The sequence below is a fragment of the Enhydra lutris genome, unplaced genomic scaffold (genome assembly GCF_002288905.1).
Source record: "Enhydra lutris kenyoni isolate GAN:26980312 unplaced genomic scaffold, ASM228890v2 scaffoldscaffold1, whole genome shotgun sequence".
Taxonomy (NCBI): domain Eukaryota; kingdom Metazoa; phylum Chordata; class Mammalia; order Carnivora; family Mustelidae; genus Enhydra; species Enhydra lutris.
Window position 1 is genome coordinate 74,007,693 of NW_019154085.1, and position 24,721 is coordinate 74,032,413.

The window sequence follows — 24,721 nt, forward strand, 5'->3', positions numbered from 1 at the left end:
AGCGAGAGGGAAGCAGGCTCCCTGCTGAGCAGAGAGCCCGATGCGGGGCTCGATCCCAGGACCCTGGGATCATGACCTGAGCCGAAGGCAGAGGCTTAACCCACTGAGCCACCCAGGTGCCCCAAAAAAGCCACTTCTTACGATTAGTTAATTCACAGCTCATTTAGCATTTGAGTATCCAAAAGACAATAGAGCATTAATAGAAAGCACATGAACTTACCTGGAGGAATTGCAATACTATTAGCCATGCATACAAGATATTTTTCAAAATAATAACTATTTGAGAAGTACTTGTTGAAAAGTACCTTTGTATAGAAACTAACTCTTCAAAAGATGACAGAAAAAAAACCTGTCTGTCTTGCTTCCATTAAGCTGATTTTATTAAACTGACTAGTTGTTTGGGGATTGGCTATTATAGCAGAACTAAAGCTTGCAGCCATACCTAAAGACTTAAAAAAAAAAAAATCAATCCTATGCCAGTCAAATTCCATGCAAGTCACACATCTGTGAGCTGCATTCAGTCTTCTGGGACCCCCAATTTGTCACTCGTATCAGCAAGACATATTCAATTTCCCTCTTCCTCACCAAAATGAATTGTAATACCTTTTGCACATTTGACATCTCACCAGGATCTTAAACATTAGCTTTGCACAATCAGGAACAGCTTAAAAGTGTAAAGCCAAGAGCTTATCAAATCCTTCCCAGTTCTCGGCTAGAAGTCTCAGGCCTGCTGTAAATAACAAAACTCCAGCTTCTGCAAGTCTCATTAGCATCATCCGTGCACCATCCTCAACACCAACTGGCAAGGCAGCATCTTCCATAACGAATTCCTGGAATGTGGCCAGTCCCGGGAAGCCAAGCTTGGCTGGCTGCATCCCACCTCGGCAGGGTGTCTGATGGTGCTGGCATGAAGGAGAGCAGCAGGGTAGCTGAACATTCTGAATTAGGAGCTGGGGAGTGGTGACCACACACTAAAGAAACCCTGTAGAGATTAGCTAAAGAACTTCAAGCTACAACTGCTTATATGTCAGCTGTTGGAAAACGAACGCAATAGACATAGTCTTTATGCAGCACTGCAATAAGAAATGGCTCCTTTGGGGACCAGGTATGGGTAACCTGGGAAAGGCAGGTGAGGGCCCATGTTCACTTCCATAGACCAGGTTTCATCTGGTCTGCCCTTACACCTTGATAGATCATCAGTGTTTGCTCCCATCCAGGTCTCATTTTATTCTGCAAAATAATGCCTCTCTTCACTCACCAAGAATACCAAAGTGATAAATTACTTGGATGCAAGCAGCATAATCATACCACCTAAATCAGCTAGCTTACACATATCACTGAAGAACAGGGACATTTGCTAGAAACCCACGAAGTGAACCAGGGAATTCCAATCATCTCCTTTGTATGATCTGCCTTTGTGTGCACTTCCAATGTGACTTACAGAACTAGTAATTTGTCAGTATGTAATTTAAATTATTAATATGTGCCTATGGTAGACTATTATTTCACTCAAAACTCTAACCACTGCTGATAAAATTCCTGCTATTGTGCTAGAATTTTAGAGTATGATGATTTTAAAGTAATTAAAAGTGAAATTTTTAGGTAGGGTCTGGATGACTCTCTGTCAAGTGAAGATTCCTGCATTGGATGAAGGCAGGGTTGGTGGGAATTATCCTGATGACCTTTCCAGGCTTTTCCATCAACTTTATGTGATACAGCACAGCCACTGAAATATAGGCATTGAATTTTCAAGAAACACAGTATGATCTTATGCACAATTGTGTTAGATACATAAATAACCCAGAAATGAATATACTACATTTAATTTTCGGTTTATCCTGGGCAAATAATTTACTGATTCTCATATTGTAAAATGTTTGGAATTATACCAAACACAACACAGCTGATACTCTCCAGAAGCTGACATTTTAAGATATCAGGATCTACAAATCATATTACGCTAAATGTGCAATAAATTTCCCACTATCCATACAAACAGTGGCATAGCTGTTACATGTATAAAGTAAAATCACAAATAAGGTTCAAATTATTTTAGTCTTACTTTGAAATAGATGACAACATTTCATGAAGTTCATTTACTGATAAGTGCTACCTTAAGCATTTTACATCTCCATCTATTTTATCCCTCACCACAATGCTATTATGGAGGTTCCGAGGCTAAGAAAAATTGAGCAACTTGGTCAAGGTCACTCAGCTAATAAGCAGCAGGGCAAAGACTTGAATCTGATTTGGAAACTATCTGATTTGGAGTCCCCTACCTAGCACTGAGTTTGGGCCTTCCAGTTCTCTTCCTTGTTCCCTTACTTGCAGGCCATACTGAAAGTTATGTTGCTTAAGTTAATACTGGTGAGTGTGGGAGGAGGTTGTCTGAAGCTGGCTGGCAGACTGAGGAAAACTAATTTGAGTTTTAAAATGGGGACTGAACAAAGTTGGGAGGGCTCTGCAAAAAAGAGGTATAGGCAAGCTACTACTATTATAAATAGGTTTAGTATTCCCGAAAGCTATCTGTATCTTGGAATGAGAGCTATAAAACTTTTCTTGCCCTTTGACTCAGTAATTTCAGTCTTTGGAATATACCCCAAGGAAATAACACAAAAGAAAAAGGTAATTTGTTCAAGATGTTCATTCAGGGGCTATTTTGAATTAGTGAAAAACTGAAAATAACCCGAATTTCCAGTAATAGGACAGTGACTAAGCAAACAAGGTTATGCAGAAAAAGAAAAAAAAAAAAACTTCATAATCTCTAATAATGGCAAATGTACACTACATTCACATGTGGACATATATGTAAGAAATAACTAAAAAGTAGAATACAAATTAGCATAAGCATAGTCTTATGCTGAGACTTTTCTTTTTTCCTTGTGCCAAGTAAAATACTCTGTGCATTAACAATCACACGAGAGAAATGTAAATTTATAAAGACGCATATGCCTCATTTCTTTGTTGTAACTCCAATAGTGGAACTGGTATATAGGCTGTCCTTAATAAAAATGTATAGACCACTTATATAGAGCTAGTTTTTGAACTGAGACCAGACTGTATCTGGCATGTATTAATGTGCTATCAGTGAGAGCTAATTTTTAATGAGGACTTACTATGTGCTAGGTGCTCTTCCAAGTTTTCTCCCTGTATTCTTTCATATAATCCCCCTATAGCTCATGAGATAAGTATTACTACTATCATCTCTCTTCCAAGAGGAGGAAACTGGAGCACAGAACAGCTAAGCAACTTGCCCAAGGTCACAAAGGCTATGGCAGAGATGGCTTTTCAACCAGGCTAGACTGTTGCTATGACCTATATGCAGCCATTATGCCACAACATCTTCTCTTATTTGAAAGAAGTTTCTAGATCTTGTTCTTTCCTATTAATCACTTCTAGATTTTGTTTTCTGCTTTTCTTCTTCACCACTTCTGTTTTGTCTATAATATATAGAATCCTTGCAGGAAAGAACAATAACCAGAAATAGAAGTTGAGGTAAAATACTCTCCATCTAGTGTTACCTGCATGAACATAATCAACTTGCCTGAACTGGTAAGACTTCATCCAAGAAGTAAGACTAGAGGAGGGTTTTTTAAATCAGGTGAGGGAATTGTAGAGGCTGAAAAATAAAATGCTACTGTGGGCACATGGGATAATTGCAAATGAGAAAAATATAACACATGGAGGAAATGTGATACTCAAACAATGTTGAATCTAAGAAATAAGTTGCCTGAGGATAAGTGACAAATATAGAAGAACATTTAAATCTCTTGGGAAAATGGTAATTTAAAAATAAAAATTTATGGTTTATATTTACCTAGTATCTTATATTTTACAAAGTATTTGTAATTTATGATCATATTTAATTCTCATGCTATAAATGGTGAATAGTATAGTTGATGGGGAAAAAACAGAGAGTCACAAGATTAAGTGTCCACCCAACCAGGCCCATTTGTCCACAGTGGGGCTGGACCTCCGTCCCAGCCCTCATTCTCAGTAGAACTAAACACTGATGCTGTTCAAGACAAAGCCAGGTGCAGAAAATCATTCAGAGCCCATGAAGCCCTAGGCCATAAGTAAACAACCACTAAGAGAAGTCCAGAAAACAAATCTAACATAAGCACAATCAGAGATGAGCATTAAATATATAACAGGATCCTTTCAAATGAAGGAGGCAGAGTAAAGACAGGACTACCATCCGTCAACTAAACTGGGAAATGTGGGCAGGTGGTTATGTGTTTGGAAAAACACAAAACTCGAATCCTATTATCTGAATCCTTATAAAAGGCACATTATTATAAGACTCTCACATTTGGTGCAAAATAACATTTTTGCTTTATCAGTACATTCCATGGAAGCATCTGCAGAGTGAATGAGGCAGCGTCCATTGTATACATCCCTAAACACCCTCACCTTCACCCGACTCTGTCTTATGGAAGCCTAGGCTTTCTTGAAAGATCAAAGCAAATGCTGCCTGTTCCTAGAAGCCTCTTCAGGTTCTTCAGGTGAGAAACTTTCCCTCTCCCAGGCATTCATAGCATGTTCTAGGTCGTCTTATTGATGATCTTGCCTTCTGCCTTGTTCAGTGCTAGGATGACATAACACACTTGGGATTTATCTTTGTGCTTCCTACAGCCCCAACACAAGTGTCTTCAGACTGTAGTTTTTCACTGAATTGGTGAGATATTGTCTGAGGTCCTATCAAGCCCTCCCCCATAGCCTCATGAGATGCTTACTACTACACTTCTTATTATTATCATCTCTCTTCCAATAGGAGGAAATTGGAGCACAGAACAGCTAAGCAACTTGCTCAAGGTCACACAGGCTATGGCAAAGAAGGAATTTCAACCAGGGTAGACTGTTGCTGCTGTGCCTATATGCAGCCACTATGCCACGCATCTTCTCTTACCTGAAAGAAGTCTTTCTTTCAAGACATAAACTGCAAAGGTTTATAAACCTTTTCTGGAATTTGGGATACTCAAATTTAACTACAGGTATGACCTCAGTAAAGGACTCTTTTCACTTAAAAATCTTGTCTCCTTATAATCATATTTTACTCTAACCTTTTGTACCAGAACATTTGCATTCATTTAATGAATTAGTAATTAGCACTAGCAAATTGCAAGCTTACATCCAGAAGGTACATTATAAAGTGTCTTTTTTAATCAAATAGGTATATGGCAGTCATCAAACTTAAACTAATTTGAGATTTGCTTTTACACAAATTTCATAAATATCCTACCAGATTTTATGCAATATGAAGGTAAGAGCTTCAAAGCCAGAAAGAACTCCAGCTTTTTGAAGAGTCTCTCTTTTAATATGAGCTGGTGAATAAACTGTGGTGAAAGAACTTAAAATTTCAGAACAAAAATACATCACTTCTACTAAAGTCAACTGTTCTTTGGGGACAAAAAATAATGTTTTTTTAATTAGTAATTTAGAATAATGATTAAATAGCATTCATTTTATTGAGATTTTTATAAAGAACTGAGAAAACAATTCTTCATAGTAGTTATGAAAACAAGAGCAAGTGTTGAGTTTCTGAAACACAATCATCTTCCTAATTCCCTATCTTCCCTTGGGCCATGTGTGGTGGTGGTGTGATCCTCAATTAAAAAGCTTGCTTATAAGGAAGATAAAGACCACGGAAAGAATACTACTGAGGCTTGCAATGAAAAGTAAACTAAGAAAAAGATGAAGTAATTATTTTCAATTTTACCACATTCTATGAAATATCCAAAATGTCTATTACGTTTTGTGTAACATGAGAAAAAGCTCTTTGATCTATGAAGAGGTTAATCTAACAACGACTCACACAAGTCTTGTCCTTTTCAGGGAGAATAGCAATCAATGATCAAGGAGCATACAAGTCACAAAAGGCATGAAAACTTACTTTTTCATCATCTTCAGTAAATGGAGCACCTTCAGGAATCTTGTTTATCGCTTGGGCCACACCAATAATCTCACCGTCACTGCTTCGGATAGGCATGCACAATAGTGACTTTGTCTTGTATCCAGTTAGCTTGTCAATTTCATCATTGAATCTTCGATCCTAAAAATAAGACAGAGAGTGAATTAAATGCATGTGTGTTGTTGTCAGGCAGAAGGAGAGAGAAGTGTATTTCTGTGTATGATGTTTTATCACCAGGAATTTTACCCAAAGAATTCTTAATAATAATACCAGATTTGATTTCATGTTGAAGTCACCAAAGGAACACAAATGAAAATAAATCACTACCACAGTTATTAAACATGGTCAATGATGAAAAAAACTTTAAACCCTCAAAGTTAGAGAAGAGGCAAGTGTTTGTTTTTTGGATTTTTTTTTTTTTTTTGAGGAGAGGGCACACACACTTGAAAGCAGGGGGAGGGGCAGAGGGAGAGAGAGAAAATCTTAAGTAGGCTCCATGCGCATCATGGGGACCATCACAGAGCACAACACGGGTCTCGATCTCAGGACTCTGAGATCATGACCTGAGACAAAATCAAGAGTTGGTTGCTTATCCAACTGAGCCACCCAGGTGCCCCCCAGGGGCAAGTGTTTTTAGTGGAACTCCACTCTATGCTATTTATTCAAATCTGTTATTTTACATAGACAACTGATTATGAAGTATCATAAAAGAAAAAGACCATAAATTCATATTAAGTACTATGAAAAAATATGCAGAAAAACACCACTTTACTTCTGGTCAAAATGTCCTATGAGAAAAGAACCTATGAGCTCACAATGATACTATTAAAAAAATAAAAACAAAAACAAAAAAACAGTGTCATAAGAGGGAGGAGAGAAAAGGCTTCTTTATAGAATGTCAGCTTTAAAAATGTAGAAGGAATGGTAAATTATATATTATTTATTTCACAACTACCAATATAATAATATACACAAGCAAGGATCACAAATGGATGCTAATACCACTGTGTGAAATGTGGTTATATGGTGGTTATGTGGAAATATTGTTAAACAGAATATTCACAAAGTCTCAGGGTACCACTCCAATGACTCCCTCTTAAATTCAAAGAGAAAATGATGTCTTTATAGTAAAGACACAGGGTAGACACAACGTTAAACAAATAATCAAACTTAACATTACCACTAATGAGCCAAAATAATATCATATGCCTCCTGATGGACTGCAATGTGATGAGGACATCATCAAAAACATAGTGTTCTTGTCAAATGTGTAACATGAATCTGACCATTCAGGAAAAGAAAACTAAGAAAAAATGCAGATTATTGGTCATTCTATCAGAAGTCTGACTTGAACTCTTCAAAAATATCAGTATTGGGGATGCCTGAGTGGCTCAGATGGTTAAGTATCTGCCTTCGGCTCAGGTCACAATCTCCAGTCTCTTGGGATCCAGCCCCACACTGGGCTCCCAGCTCAGCGGGGAGTCTGTTTCTCCCTCTCCCTCTGCCTCTCCCCCTGCTTGTGCTCTCTCTACCTCTCTCTCTCTCAAACGAATAAATAAAATCTTTTCAAAAAGATCAATATCGTGAAAGACAATAATTTTTAATATAAAAATAAAATAGGCCATGGGAGCTGTGCTGGTTTAGAGAAGACTTAAGAGACCTGAAATCTAAATAAAATGTGTGATCCTTCATTGAAAATTATTGTGGAATTTCTGGGTGTGGAGGGGTGACAAATAGAGTAAGTTGACCAAGGACATTATATTCAGTAGTATTGTTCTATCAACATAAACTTTCATAGGTGTGATAGTGGTATTGTAATTAAGTAGGAGAATGTTATTTTTTAGGATATACATGTTATAGTATTTTGGTGTGAAATGTCATAATACTTTCAAATGGTAAGAAATAGAAAGAAAGGAGGGAGGAAGAAAGGAGAGAGAGAGAGAGAGAGAGAGAAAAGACTGGCTCTTGAAAAAGGTAACAGAGGCTCTTTGCCGAGCAGGGACCCTGCTTCTCCCTCTCCCTCTGTCTACTTCCTTGCCAACTTGTGCTCTCTCTCACTCTGATTCAAGTAAATAAATCAAATCTTAAAAAAGAAAAGAAAAGAAAAGCTAACAGGGACTAAAAATGTTCCAAGGAAGATGATAAACTAGATTCTGGCTCACTGCTTCAAGGGAGGGACTGAGTGGAGTGAAGCTTCTCCCAAGGACTTCAATATTCTTTCTGAAAAGATACTTAAAAAGCAACAAAGGCCCATTGTCTACTACCATCTAGAGCTATGAATTTCATCTAAGAGTCGAGGGAGGCTGACTGTGGACAGGGTGACAGCCTCAAAACCAAACACTGTTGGCCTTCTGATGAGTTATCTCTCTATTATATCATCTTTTTTATCTTCAGTATCACAAGGACAGGAGCCCTTAACTCCATACTAAGACCTGGTTTTGGTCTGGGGACTCATCCAAGCTACCCTAACCTTAGTTAGGGAGGGAAGAGCCCTGAAGGAGAGAGGGAAATCAAAACCCAGATTAACCAAATCTCCTGCTCAAAATGAGCCTGCAACCAAATTTTCAGAAGAGCACTAATTTGTATTAATTTTTTAAAAATTCACCGAGGAACAATTATGCGCCAATCTGTGAGCTAGGAGATACAGCAGGAAGCAAGAGAGGCATCATCCCTGCCTTCACAGAACCTGCAATCTAGTAGTTGAGGCAGATGACATAGAAATGTATAATCGTGTGTTGTAGTAAGTGATACTAGGAAAAGAGAAGGGTGTCATGAGAGAGACTTAATAGGAGGTACCTATGTCTATGGTCTATCTGAAAACAGGATAAGTAAGCTATAGCTTGCATCATGAGTAGGGATTAGCCAAAGAAAGTTGAGAAGAAGTTTCCAGGAAGTTAGAACAATACACATGAAGGTCCCGAAGAAGGAAAAAACTTAGTAAGTTCCCCAAATTCCAATGTCAGTGTGGCAAAAGCACAGGGAGTCAAAGGGAGAAAGGAGGGAGGCAGGGGCCAGATGGTAGCAAGCCTTACAGGTTTGGAAAGGAGTTATAACATTAACCCTAAGTACAGTGGAACATCATTGAAAATCTTGAAGCAGAGGATGATATGACTCATTATCCAGCAATTAGCATTCCCTGAAATCACTTATTAGTTTACTTGTTCTCCCTCCGTTAGTATATAAGATCTAAGACAGCAGATATTTTATCTCATTTCCGGCTTCCTACTGGCATATCATAGGTACTCCACAGTAGTTTTTTTTTAGTCATAGGAATTTTTTTTAAGATTGTACTGCAATTATGCAAAATATAGAAAAGTTGGAAAGGACCTAAGGCTCCACATTTCATTCCTTAGTGTATATTTAGAATACTTTTGCACATGTACAGAAAAGAAATACACAAATGTTGACTGCAACATCAATTATGAAAAGAAAAAGTGAAAAACCATTTATTTCAATTTTGGTCAATAGAAAAATAAACAAATTATGATCTCTTGTTCTGATAACATACTATGCAACAATTTTAATGAGTAAACTAAAGCTACTTATATTAACATGAACAAATATCAAAAACATGTTAAGTAAAATAAACAACCTGTAATCTGATACCATCTATATAATACCATTAATATTTAAAAACAATCCTAAACGTTACGTATGGGTTCAAATATGTACCAAAAGTATAAAGCATACATGAGAATAATAAACTCTGCATTTATTTAAGTGGTTACCTCTGGGGAGGAAGGGGGAATAGTGTCAGAGAGGGGTACAGAGGAGGCTTTAACTCTACCAACAATTTTCTTTCTTTAGAAAAAAAAACAATTGTGAAGCAAATATAATACAATGTGAAGATTTTATAAACCTAGAGGGCCTATTTCCATCTAAATGCTTCAATATTTTATAATAAAAAGTTTAAAACCATGTTTTAAAAATTAAGAACTTTGTGGAAGATAATACAGGCTTGGAATATGAGAAACCAATTAGGAGACTTCAGTGGTCCAGGCAAGGCAAGAGGACGGTCTGAATTAAGAGAAAGGCGATGAAGGTAAGACAGATAGGTTGGAAGTTGCATCTACAGTACTTCCTGATGGGTTAGTTGAGGTTGGGAGGGCTAGAAAAAGAAGAGTATATCTCTCATTTTAATTTGAGAAACTATGTGACTCATGTAAGAAATGAAATTTAAGAAATTTAAGAATTTAAGAAATGAAACAAATTAACATGGGGAAAAAAGGGAGAGGCAAACCATAAAACAGACCCTTAACTATAGAGAACAACCTGAGGGTTGCTGGAGGGATGGGTGGAGGGTGGGCTAAATGAGTGATGGGTAATAATGAAGGCACTTGTGATGAGCACTGGGTGTTATATGCAAGTGACGAATCACTAAATTCTGCTCCTGAGACTAATATTCAGGAGTAGAATACTCCTATACACTATACACTATATGTCAACTAACTACAATTTAAATAAAAAATTTAAACAAAAAAAATTGAGAAACTATGGATGAAAGTGCCATTTACTGGAATGGAGGAGATGCAGATTAAGGTGAAAGTCTACATATAGAAACTTAAGGAAGTTGATGAATCAGTTTATTAAGCAAAGTGATGTGCATCTTGTGACCTCAATCACAAGCTGCGTGTGAGAATTACCTGAGAAGATTTTCAAAAGACCAGAGCCTGGGCTCCATTCTAAACTGAATCAATGAAATTAAGCATTGGCATTTTTTAAATGTTTATAGGTGATTCTCATATGAGAACAACTGTCCTGAATCATAAGAAGATTAATTACTAGTGAGATCAATAAGATTCACTGATAGGGAGTGGCCTGAGATGGGAAGAACTGAGGAGAGCACCACATATTCTAGTGGTTGCATATCAGATGGGATGGACTGTGTTAGACTGGACTTAAAAACCCACTCTGGAGTAGACATGGCCCATGTGTTCTTACCTTTGTGATAATTTGTGTCTCTGGAGAAGGGCCTCATCCACCCAAGTCCAACTCTGTGTAGACTAGCCACAAAGACTGTGGGGTATTCATTGTCAAACTATCCAAAGTCCCATGAGAACAATAGACATGGAGATGCTTCAGCATGACTGGGGGCACAAAAATATTCATAACCCTCCTACCACCTCTCCAACTCTCTGTATCCATCTGATAAACTTCTAACACAGGGCAAAAATATAATTAGGTTGACATACGTGGTGTTAATCTTCCAATTTAAAAGCTGTGCTGAAAGATTTATCTCATTAGGTTTTAGTGTTTAAAAAAAATTAATTCATCTTAAAATATGCTTTGTCCAAGTCTTCATTACACTATTTATGGGATAATTCTTACAAATTAACTCAAAAACCTGATAGAAGCCATCTAATGGGAGGTGAGAAGAGCTGATATAATTGTACACTTTATTAATGTATATTAATCTCTAGACTAATTTTCTAATTTTAAAAAAATGAAGAAAGTTGAGCACAAAACTGAGGTATAAATTAATTGTAGGAGAAGAAGTAAACTAGGGAAATAATTAGTTAAAGAAACATATTACTCTGATGTGATATAAGGAAGGAAAGTTTAAAAACAGAAGACAGCAAAAAATATAGATTTCACTTGCCAACCCATGACCACAAATGAGTGTGGTAGTAAGGGAAACATAGGACATTTTGGAAGATGTAGCTGGAAGCCACATTTAGTGTAAGGTCAGAAAAAATCCTCCAAAGAAAGTGAAATGTTTAAGCTGACACGCAAAGAATCAATGTCTCAGAAAGAGAAAATAATACCCAAAATGCAAAGCAGTAGAAAACTGTTAAGTTTGAGGAATTGGAAGAAGTTGAAGATAGCTCTCAAATGAAGAGTCTGAGATGGGACAGGAAAAACTGGCTGGAGACTCATGAAGGGGTGCCTAGTGACCTGGTTTAGAATTATTAATTTATCACAGGAAGAGGAGGGCACTGGAGGGTTTTAAGAAAGTGGATGGGAGTGATAAAACTGATTCTTCATTTTAGAAATACCACTCTGGCTTACATGTGAAGAATGGATTGGAAGCGACAGATCTAGGTGAGAGACAAACCAAATCTGGACTGTGATGGTGATTAATGATGGTGGGGGTGATGGGAATGGACTGAGTTGAAAGATATTTAGGTGATAGAGTCAGTAGGACTTGCTGATTAATTTGATGAAAGGTTGCAAAGGAGTAAAAAATGACTCCATATGTTAGGTACAGGTACCTGGGTAAGTGGCAGAGTGATTAACTGAGTGAAAAACACAGGAAAGGACAGACTCGAAGGTGGGAATAGGAGTTCCCTTGTATACATTTTGAGGTTTAGTTGAGTATAGGTCATCCATACAGTGGTATTTCCCCCAAAGTAGTTTGAGAGATAAATAATATATATATTTTTTTCTTTTTAAATTTCAGGAAAAGTACTTAGAATGGAAAGTAGAGATAGTTTAGCTAAGAGATCAATAACTTTTAACCTGAGGTCTTCAGAAGTTCATCCCACTCAATAGCAAAGATGGCCAAGTAAGGAGAAAACAGGACCAATAAGGTAGAAACACTGGCCTATTTATTGCTGAAAATAGCAACTTGAATAGGAAACTAACAAATGCCTCTAGGTCTATAATGAAATATCACATGGAGAATAATGTCCAATTTTTACTCATCTCCCTTAGGACAAAAGAACAAGAAATGATCTAGGACAGGTGAGATTTCTAATAAGTTAAAGTAAGGGCTTCTTTAATAAGGTTGTTAAAATCTGGAATGAGTTTCTCATGATTGTGGTAGACTCTTCTTGCTTTAAGTATTTTTATGTCATAATATTTTTCCTATCTGAAATATTTTAAGTATAACTGCTCTTATAAAAAGTAGTGCAGAGATTTTCTCAGCCTTTTGTGCAGACCTATTTTTGCATATGATGCTATGATTTTTAATATTTAAAAGAAAAGTAATAAGGCCAAGAGCAATTTTTACTTTTTAGCAATGGAACTGAACTCTGCCCGCTATATAGAGAACAGTAATTTGGTACACTTCTTCCTCAGGCTCTGCAGCCAATTCTGTAAGTTCCTCAGTCAAATGTGATGCTACATAGCACACCCAAAAAATTGGTCTTACCTATAAGATCTACTGAGGGTATAGAAAGAATGAACTTCTGTAGTCTGAGTTTTCAGGTCCTTAAGAAAAGGGTTCGCTGCACTCAAGAATCCCAGCCAGCTCCAAAGAGACACAATTTAGAGACACATAAGGAGCATCAAAGCAAAAGGGAGTCCATCCCTTCTTTTCATCTCCTCTGAGAAACCACTCAAGGCTCCCCAAGGCAGGAGCCAGAGCTAAGAATTTTATCCAGGTCTCAGATTCATGATAAGCATGGATCACATAAGATCTCTTTCATCCTCTCTGTATTTAAAGCTTATCTCCCCAACACTTTATAGTAAAATTTTCCAGTGCTCATGATTAAGCCAAGAACTGGTCTTGAGCACCATTTAACCCATAAGGATGATTGTTTTAACAATTTCAACCCTAATTTGGGTTCTTCATAACCAAAATGATCAGACTTTTCAAATCTGAGAATGTCGACATGGTGGTAATCTTGTTTTTAAAACATACATATGAGGAAACATGTAAATGCATAAAGGCCCTATTAATTCCGTGATATGTTTAATGAATTTGTATCTGAGTCATTGTTTCCATAAATTATAGAGAAAAGGTGATACAAGATATTTGTGTATAGATGGTATTTCTCCTTTCTACAGACACTTATACATTCATAGGAATAGAACAGTGGTTGGCAACCCTTGGTAAAATTGGACTCATGCGAGGAGTTTTAGATAACTACAGTGGTCCTAGCCGACCAGTTACATCATATAGGTGGGAGGAGGGGCTGGATAGGAGATCTGACTTGGTTAAGAACCACTGAATTAGAAGTCCCTTAATAAGTCCAAGGCCTCCAGGGCTCTGAGCAGAATAGATTATAAACCTCTGCTTTAGAGCTTTCAGGACAAGTGTATGTGTTAACTTTGTTCTGTTTCGTTATGTTTTCTATCCACTTTCCCCCAAGGCCAAACCTACCAGGCCTGTACACCTTCTCCAGCACCCTTCTATTTCACCCCTGCAAAGAAAGGTTTGGATATCAAGTTCAGTCCCATGTTTTATCTACATCTCTTTAAACTGCCAGATGGAATTGCAATGTAGAGAAGCTAATGGAAATATGAACTGTAAAAGGAATAAACCTTGAAACTCAAACTGATAGACTGCCAAACTGTCTGAGGCTTAAACAGAAGTTGCTTTTATTGGTATATCAATTAGTAACACTCATTTGATCCTCATTAATAAAAGCATCTCCTTTACATTTATGATTTATCATAAACATCACTTATTCTCTAGAAAATTCTTAAAAGGCTAAGCTCTTGAAAATTTTGATTTGTCTTTAAAGATTTCAAATGTACTATCCTGCTTTTCTCCATACCAAGGATAACTAATTGTTCCGAATTGAGGTAAGGCTTGAGATTATAATGCATAAAAACAAAGACATAATAACTAGATAGTTAATTCTTTGGGCCTCCTAAGTCAATGCTTGCTGAGAAAAGTACAAAATTTTCATTGTTGTTCTTAATATGTATTCATAGAACGTCATTTCCCTCCGGTAAGTAAAAATCTTGTCTCTCTGAATTCTTTCACAAAAATTCTTTAGATTTGAATAGTACAAAATATTACCCAAAAATACATATGTTTTAGAGGCTTCATTTTTTTAATGGACCTTAAGTGGTATGGTGGGTGGTGGAGCAATTTGCAAATACATAGAGGTCAGCCCTCTTTGGTAAATGCTTAATGAGCATACTTTCATTTAAATCTTCCAAATTGAATTAGCGGTTAACCTATGCCATAAAAGAATTTAATATGAGGTTTCGAAACCACTGTTATTGTCATTTGAACTCGTTATTAGGTGTCACTGTCATTACCTAGTTGCTTGCATGGTTATCCATTTTAGTTATGTTGCTAGAGTCAACTTGGTTTGCTGGTGTTCTTTCTTTGTTCTTCCCTTAGTTGGCACTTTTCTTTGGCCCTTACTATAGTCATCATGGCTATTTTTGTTTATCTTTCTTATGACAAATACAAATAAATCTCAAGGCAAAAGACACAAGACAATGGGAAAACTACAACAGAGTTGAAACCAAAACTGTAGATGAGGTGGTACAAAAGAAGGTGATGAATTATTAAACTTCTTTAATAGAGAGCACAGATCTTTATTACAAATATACTGTAAGTCTATAGATATATTGTATGTAGAATTAAAATACAACTCCATGGTCTATAAGTTTTACTGTGTGTAACTAAAATGTCTGAGAAAAGGCCAGTACCTGAAGAGAAAGCTATGCAAAGAGTCAGCCAGAGGCACCTTCCTTCCTATTACAGAGCAGACATCCAAGAACTGCAGTGAATCATGGAAGTGAGGCTATAAGGTAGAACCAGGAAGGTCAAGAAGTCTGCAAATATGAAGAAGGGTTGATCAGCATGGAGTCATGGTTCAGGCACCAAACAGTCAGGAACCAGGAATACAGGGAAAGCCAAGGACAAGACAGTGATGCATGAAAAACTAGATCTGGGTTGGGAGTATGAATGTAACAGCGATACACTAGAAACTTGGTCTCACCATTTGTTAAGACCTAACAAAGGGGGGTACTTGGGTGGCATCTATTAAACTTCTGTCTTTGGCTCAGGTCATGATCTCGGGGTCCTGGAATCCAGCCCTGTTCAGTGGGGAGACTACTTTTTCCTCTCCCTCTGCCTCTCACCCTACTTGTGCTCACTTGCGCCCTCTCTCTCTCTCTCTCTCTCTTCAAATAAATAAATAAATAAATAAATAAATAAATAAAACTAACAAAGACCACCTCCAGCAGAAACCTCCCTGTACTTTTCAAACTGTGGGCCATTGAGATAACCTGAAAAGTGGCCTCAAAATATAACTAATTCGTTAGCAACTGTATCAGTCAGGGCCTGACCTTTCCCACCCAGGCACCCTAGTGCTCTCTACACTTTTAGCAGGATATAGCACCAGTCTAAATAGCCCTGCTATTTTTTTAAGCTATCATTGTCCTGGCTATGAAATTTTTTACCATAAAAATTCAGTCCAATTGAACTGCTACACAGACTGTCAAAGGAATTTGATATTTTCTGAAAATCACAGAGAACAAAGGACAAAAGGATTGCCAAGATACTATAGTTGGGCAACTTTCTCATATAGATAGATCTTTCAACTCTTAGAATCTGACCTTCTCCACATTTAATTGCTAAACATCACAACATCATATGTGGCACAATGTATATAATGCTAGAAGACATCCTGATTTTCCAAAATGAAAATATTAGAAACTAAAAATTAGCAGCCTGACACTGGTTCACAAAACAAAATTCTCAACAAACTATTAAACCAGTAGATGATAAGTTTGAAAGAAAGTGATTAAGAACAAATCTTGCAGCCACAAGAGTGTTCAACCACTCAAAGTTCACATTAGAAAAGATCAGGCTCTTTCACTGGGAAGAAGACTTGGAAGTTCCATGTCACTACTTCCCTAGGGCTGGTTGGTTCCATATTCACTGGTTCCATATTCACCTCTATAAGTCACCATGACCCTGAAATCCTCTTTTCCTGTCCTATACCAGGCTCTCCATTTCACTGGTGCTCATCCTAGCTTGGCTGCAAGTAAACAGCAGAACTGAGAGTTCTTGGACACGCCTCAAAAGTTATATGGTCATTTGCATCATGAAACAGTGTGACATGAATCTCTAGCCCTCTAATATGAGGCGAAGACCCATGTATCAAACTGAAGGTGCTGATATGTGGTTAGGTCTATCAGAGGTTTGTTTCCACCAGCACAAATCATTCATAAATAATCTGGACAGACACAGGAGTGGAATCAGCACTCAGGGTATCTTTTCCAGGATAAAGCACCAAGATGCTTTCTAAGAAACGCTTATAAGTAGGAGCCTTCTAGACAGATATCCTGGAGAACTGAGTCACACTGATTTTTGGCAGGCTTGTCTAAATTATTCCACCTTGGATAGGATGAATTAGCCCCTCCTGAAACTGGTCTCCCTGACTGCTGCCTTGTTCCAGATATTTCCTTGACTGGCTGACAGAACACCGTAATGGCCTTTTTACAAAATAGATCAAGTCCTTGGCAGAGCCAACCATCACAGTTTTCCGGTCTGGGTTTGGCAGGTTAGAAAGATTAGACAAGGTCAGGAACCATTCTATAACCGTTCCATAAATCTCAATTCACTTTAATAAAATGAGCAGTTTAACCACCTACCATTCTTCCCTGGTTTACGGTATGCATAGGATGGAACAACAGAAGCAAAATCCACAAAAACCCTGGGCTGCCAAATCTATAAGACTCTTTCATGCTCCCATGGACGAAGCAGTAACAGGTTTCTAATATCAATGGGAAATTCAACTTTAAAACTTTGTAGTGTCTCAATCCCTCTGTTTACTTAAAAAGAAAGAACACCTTATGAGCATGTTTCCCCCACCATAGCCTACCCACCAACATGCACATATACAAGAACATCTGATACATCTGGCTACACCCTACACCCAAACACAGGACACTTCATACTATTGGTCATGTGGACATCAAACAGTTGGGAAAACTGACTATGAGCTGGATCAGCAAGCTGACCGATTTGAAATCATCAGGTCAAACAACTGTATCATACAGAATATATCATTTAACTACAATGCACTTTAGTTAGAAAAATAAAATAAAGAAAAAATGTATTTGAAAATTTAATATACATTGCTGAACAGCTTATCATTCAGAAAAACCAAAATGGAATCATAAACTTTTTAGAAAATATTTAGAAAAATAACAGGGTGCTGTTATAAGTATTATGTATCAAAACAAGGACAGTTTTGTATAACAGAGTTATAAAGATTCTTTTTTTAAAATTTTATTTATTTATTTGACACAGAGAGAGAGACAGAGAGACATCACAAGTAGGCATAGAGGCAGACAAACAGAGGGGGGAAGCTGGCTGTCCACCAAGCAGAGAGCCCGATGCAGGGCCTGACCCCAGGACCCCGAGATCATGACCTGAGCCGGAGGCAGAGGTCCAACCCACTGAGCCTCCCAGGCGCCCCAAGTTATAAAGATTCTTAAAGTTTTAGTCTTAAACGCTTACATTAGAAAAGAAAGAAAAGTTCAACTTAGTGAAGTGAATATCCAGCCACAAGGAATTAGAAAAAAAAGAATAGCAAACAAAATTCAAAAAGATGAGAGAAGATGATAAAAATAAGAGGTGAAGTCAATGAAAAAGAAAATAAACATATAATAAAGAGGGTCAATAAAGGTCCAAAAAGTAATAAAATATACCAATCTAGAGAATATAATCAAAAGGAAAAAAAAAGAAAGGTATTAAAAATTTTTTTAAAGATTTTATTAATTTATTTGACAAATAAAGAGAAAGAAAGCATGAGCAGGGGGAGCAGCAGGCAGAGGGAGATGGAGAAGCAGTCTCCCCGCTGAGAAAGGAGTCCAATGCAGGCCTCGAACCCTGGACCCTAGCTGGGATCATGACCCGAGCAGAAGGCAGATGCTTAACCAACCTAGCCCCCCAGATGCCCCAGAAAGGCATTAAAATTTTTAAATAAAAAGGGGGTAAAGCTATAGTTGCTATAGAGATTAAACAGATAAAATGTTTTGAACAACTCTGTGTCTATAAATTTGAAAACTTAGAAGAAATAAACAGATCCATACATGTTAACAAAACCAACTCTTTAAAGCTTTTAAGAAATTGAATCAGTAGTTTAAAATAGTTCCATTAGGTGTGTGTGCAGGCATGTGTACACATGCACACACACACAAACACACACATACACAGGATCCAGATGAATTTCCAGGAAATTCTACCATTCAAGCATTAGGAAATTCTAATTTTACACAAACTATTCCATACAATGGAATAAGAATCATTTGTAATATAACACATTTCAGAACCAGACAGGGATATTATAAGAAAATAAAAATATAGGCCAATCTCACTTATGAGTGAATACAGATGCAAAAACTCTGAAAATAAACATCTTTATAAAACAAATCAGACAATGTATAAACAGGATAACTTATTAAGACCAAATTGGTTTTTACTAGGAATTCTAGATTAGTTTATCATGAGAAGCTCAATTAAAGTAATTCAGTATATTAATAATTTGAGGTAAAAAAAAAATCAAATCTTAAAAGAAGCCAAAAAAAAGAAAAAAGGATAATCTTTTTTATAGGATAACCTATATTCATTTGTGATTTAAAAGAAGAGAAACAACCTCCTTAGCAAACTGGGAATGGAAGTCACTTTCTTAACCCAATTAAAGGCATTTCAGAAGACCCAGAGAAACTTTATACCTAACAAAGAGACTTTGAAAGCATCCTCTATAAGCTCAAGTTCAAGATAAGGATGTCTGTTTTCATCAACCCTATTCTACATTGTACTAGAGGTCTTTACACAGTAAAGCAAAAGAAAAAAATAAAAGGTAAAGGATTGAAAAGAAACAAAAATGTTCATCATTTGTATATGCTATGATTGCTTATGAAGAAAATCTCAAAGAAAAAAAAAACCTTAACACATAGGGATTACCTAATATATGTTTGTTGAGGAAATAAGCAATAAAATAGTTGTGCAGATTAAGTGAAATAACCTGTGTCAACTATTTGGCATATAGTAGAAACTTAATAAATACTACTTTCCTTTCCCTTAAAATTTACATTTTAGTTATTTATGTCATGTTGCCAAAAATAATTTTAAGTAGGAATTTAATTTAGTAAGAGAGATGTTGAATCAAAATCAATATACAAAAGTGAATTACATTTCTAGATATCCACAACAATTAGCTAAAAAGTAAATTTTTAAACCACACAATTTAAAATAGCTAAAAAACATTTTTTAGTATCTACAATAAAGTAAAAAATGTTAAGCCTTCTATAGAGAAAGCTTAAAAATTTCATTGAAAGACATTAAAGAATAGTGACTAGGAAGATCTGTCATATTATCAGTTAAGAAGACTAAATATCATAAAGTATGTTATAATTCTCTCCAAATTGATCTTTAACTTCAGCACAATTCTAACAGAAACTCAACAAGCTGATTACAGAATTTACAGGAAAGAAAGGAGGGCCAATAAAAGCCAAGATACTTCTGAAGAACAAGGTGTGGGGAGGGGTTGGGAGATTCTCTACCAGATATCAAGACTTACTATAACCAATGGAAATCAAGACAGTATGATATTAGTGCAGGCACAGACTAATAGTCCAAAGGAAGAATAGATGGCCTAGTAATAAATCCATGACTATATGGAAAAAGAATTTATGACAAAGCAGACATTACGGGTCATGAGAAAAGGTGATCTAATCAATAAATGACACAAGGTCAATTGTTTAACCAAACAGAAAAAAACTTGAAGTTGTATTCCTTTCCTATGCACCAACACAAAAATGAATTGCAATTAAATACTTGATATAAAATACCAAGTTATAAAATTTGCCAAGGACAATATCAAATATTTTCTCTATAACCTTGTTTCTTAAATAAGAAGCAAATAATGTAAAATTTAATGAGAAGATTAATAAATCACAGTAAAACTCAGACTTTAAATTCACCATTAAGAATGAAAAGCAAGAGTACAGGCAAGATGGCAGAGGAGTAGGGGACCTAAATTTTGTCTGTTCCCAGGAATTCAGCTAGGTAGTTATCAAACCATTCTGAACACCTACAAACTCAACAGGAGATTGAAGAAAAGAATAGCAGCAATTCTATGAACAGAAAAACGACCATTTTCTAAAAGGTAGGATGTGCAGAGAAGTGAATCCGAGGCAGTATCTGGGGAGATATGCTGTGGGGGAGGGAGCCTCCAACAGCCACTTACCAGCAAGTGAGAGAGCAGTGGAGAACGAAATCAGAACTTTTAGAAGTCTGCTCCGTGAAGGGACATCATACCAGTGGCTAATCAGGGGGTGGAATCTTCACTGGGACAGTGTGGTCTCAGGACCCTCAGGGTTACAGAAAGAGGGGGGTGCTGAGTGTGGCAGAGCTCCCAGGTATCAGAGCAGGGAGGCAAGCTCCAAAGATGCAGCTGAGGAGTAGGTTCTCAGCTCAGAATTGCCATAAACTGTGATCCAAGGCACATTTGGACCACTGCTTCTCAAGCAGGGACCCCACAAGTAGCATATCCGGGAAGAACCCCCTTCCTTCACTGGAAGGAGCAGCATGGGAGTACGCTGAAGGAATAGACTGGGTTTGGAGACTCCAGAACCATGCACCAGAGATAGAAACATTCAGTCACAGGCCAGGTGAGCTCAGTGTGGCCTGAGACCAGGGAGACAGGAGTGATTGACTGCTTTGCTCTGAGGGCACACTGAAGAGGGGGACCCCGAGGTCTCTGCTCCTCTGACTCCTCTGGGGCTGGAGATTGGGAGACCGCCATTTTCACTCCCATCCTCCAAAGCTGTATGGAAAGCGTTCAGGGAACAAAAGCTACGGAGAGCAAACCTGAGTAGATTACTTAGCCTGGCCCCTGGCAAGGATGGTGCAATTCTGCATCGAGCAAAGACATCTGAGACTCACTGCAACAGGCCCTTCTCCCTGAAGATCAGCAAGAACACCCAGCCAAGACCAAGTTTATCCATCAATGAGAACTGCAAATTTCCAGTGCTAGGGGAATATAGCAGATAAAATTCATGGCTTTTTTCCCATATTTTTTATCTTTTGAAGTTAAGTTTTTAAAATTTTCTTTATTTTTTCTTTTTCTTTTTCTTTTTTTGAATTTTTCTTCTTTCTTATTTTCACCAACATCTTTTCAGTTCCTTTTTAAAAATCCTTTCTAATTTTCATTCTTACAGTCATATTTTATCCCTTCATTGTATTTAACCTTATTTTTTGTATATACATATTTTTTTCTTTCTTTAAAATTTTGGGGTACAGTTTCTTCTAACAGACCAAAATATAAATTTGGCATATGACTTTGTTCTAGTCTCCCGCCTGATCACATTCTCTCCTTTTATTTTAAAATTCTTTTTCTTTCTTTTTTTCTACCAACTTCTCATCAATTCCTTTTTTAAAATATTTTTAGATTTTCTTCTTTACAGTCATATTCCATCCCTTCATTGTATTTCCCCTTATTTGTGTGTGTATATATATATATATTTTTTTTTTCTTTCTTCAAAATTTTAGAAGGCAGTTTCTTCTAACAGATGAAACTACACCCAAAATCTAGTGTGGCTCTGTTCTATTCACCAGCTTGATCATATTCATTCATTCATTCATTCATTCATTCACTCTTTCTTTCTTTCTTTCTTTTTCCTTTCTTTTCCCCCTGGTTTCAGGTATCTTCTGATTTGTTTAGTGTATATTTTGCTGGGGTCATTTTTACCTTTTACCATTTTGTTCTCTCATTCATCTATTCTTCTCAAGACAAAATGGCAAAATAGAAAAACTCACCTCAAAAAAAAAAAAAAGGAACAAGAGGCAGTACCAACTGCCAGAGACCTGTTCAATATGGACATTAGTAAGCTGTCAGAACTAGAATTCAGAATGACAACTATAAAGATACTAGCTGGGCTTGAGAAAAGCATAGAAGATACTAGAGAATCCCTTTCTGGAGAAATAAAAGAACTAATATCTAACCAAGTTGAAATCAAAAGGCTATTAATGAGGTGAAATAAAAAAATGGAGACTCTAACTGCTAGGATAAATGAGGCAGAAGAAAGAATTAGCGATATAGAAGACCAAATGATGGAGAATAAAGAAGCTGAGAAAAAGAGAGAAAAACAACTACTGGATCACAAGGGGAAAATTAGATAGATAAGTGATACCATAAGACAAAACAATATTAGAATAATTGGGATCCCAGAAGAAGAAGAAAGAGAGAGAGGGGCAGAAGGTATATTGGGGCAAATTATAGAGAACATTCATAATTTGGGGAAGGAAACGGGTATCAAAATCCAGAAGGCACAGAGAACCGCCTTCAAAATCAGTAAAAATAGGTCAACACCCCATTATCTAAGAGTAAAACTTACAAGTCTCAGAGACAAAGAAAATCCTGAAAGCGCTCAGGACAAGAGGTCTGTAACCTACAATGGTATAAATATTAGACTGGCAGAAGACCTAGCCACAGAGACCTGGCAGGCCAGAAAGGACTGGCATGATATATTCAGAGCACTAAATGAGAAAAATACACAGCTAAGAATACTATATCCAGCTAGGCTGTCACTGAAAATAGACATAAAGAGCTTCTAGGACAAACAACAACAAAAGAATTTGCAAACACCAAACCAGCCCTATAGGAAATATTGAAAGGGGTCCTCTAAGCAAAGAGAGAGCCTAAAAGTAACATAGACCAGAAAGGAACAGTGACAATATACAGTAACAGTCATCTTACAGGTAATACAATGGAACTAAATTCTTATCTTTCAACAGTTACCCTGAATGTAAATGGACTAAATGCCCCAATCAAAAGACATAGGGCATCATAATGGATAAAAACATAAGACCCATCGATATGCTATCTATAAGTAACTCATTTTAGATTCAAATAATAGTAATAACCAAAATAAATAAATAAAATCTTAAAAAAAAAAAAAAGAACGAAAAGCAAGCAATAAAGTAGGGAAAGATATTTACAATATATATAACCATTAAGGAGGTTGGTCTTCAAAGGGTTAACTGTGAAGCATTGTGTGCCCCACTGCCCACTATAATCAGTCTCTTCTTTTCCTGGCTAAGAGACAAATGAAGGCCCTGGCTGGCTATGTCAGTGGGCTCAATGCCAGAGTTTGTGTGCTGGTGGCACTGGTGGTATTGACCCAACACATATTTACCTTGAAGAGAAGGATACAGAAGAAGATCAAGATGATTAAGATGAATATTGAATAGCTAAGAAATGACTAACTTAAAGTCTGCTATCTTTGTGAAAAGGATACCAAAACTCTAGAAACATCCAGTTCTCATCAAGAACCCTACAAGGGTAGAAAAACATTGTCTGTGACCATGGTCTTGTCAAAGGAGGAGCTGCCATACTTCTGGTAATAATCGACTTTGATATCACACTCAGGAAATACAAAGGGAAAAGATGCCCAACACATTATAGTATCATCAACAACTGTAAACTACTTATAGATAAATGTCAAAAAAAAAAGATATTCAACTAAAAGAAAAGTATTATGTTATTAAAGTTGATCTTGTTCTTACCAGAGACTAGAACTATCCTTATATGGTAGAATAGAACACTAAGTCACATAATCTGCCAGTTGAACAAGCTTTATCAAAAGCTAGACTTAAAGAAATTATGGAAGAATCTGATGTCATGTTCAAGGAAGGAAATAAGAATTTATTTGATGAGCTCCAACAACACAATATCCCTGTGTTCATATTTTCTGTATGAAATAGGTGATATACTATAAGAGTATTATCATCCAAATATCAAAGAAGTGTCCCACCTCACAGATTTTGATGAAAATAAGGCTTTCAAAGGACAAAGAGGGGAATTAATACACATATTTAATAAAAACAGAATATTTCAATCCACCAAAAGACAATAGCAACTTAATGCTTTTGGGAGACTCCCAAGTAGACTTACGAGTAAGGGAGCTAATATTGAATATATTCAGAAACTGGCTATCTAAATGATGGAACGGGTAAACTTTTAGGAAAGTACCTGGGCTCTTTCAATATCATTTTTGTACAATTTTATACTCATTCAAGATAGCCAACATTATCCTAAAGAAGATTCTATAAACACATATATTTCAGGAACACCTCTCTCTCATATAAACAACTGATACAAA

At 36.7% G+C, this 24,721-nt stretch overlaps 1 protein-coding gene and 1 pseudogene across 1 annotated transcript in view; one reads left to right on the forward strand and one right to left on the reverse strand.

Annotated features, from left to right (window-relative positions):
- Positions 1 to 24,721, reverse strand: part of LOC111142610 (phosphodiesterase 11A) — a 392,040-nt gene that overhangs the window by 337,547 nt on the left and 29,772 nt on the right. The window contains exon 2 of the mRNA XM_022495917.1: positions 5,894 to 6,052. Within this exon, the coding sequence (XP_022351625.1) occupies positions 5,894 to 6,052 (159 nt within the window). The remainder of the gene's footprint in view (positions 1 to 5,893; positions 6,053 to 24,721) is intronic.
- Positions 23,818 to 24,671, forward strand: LOC111142617 (annotated as a pseudogene).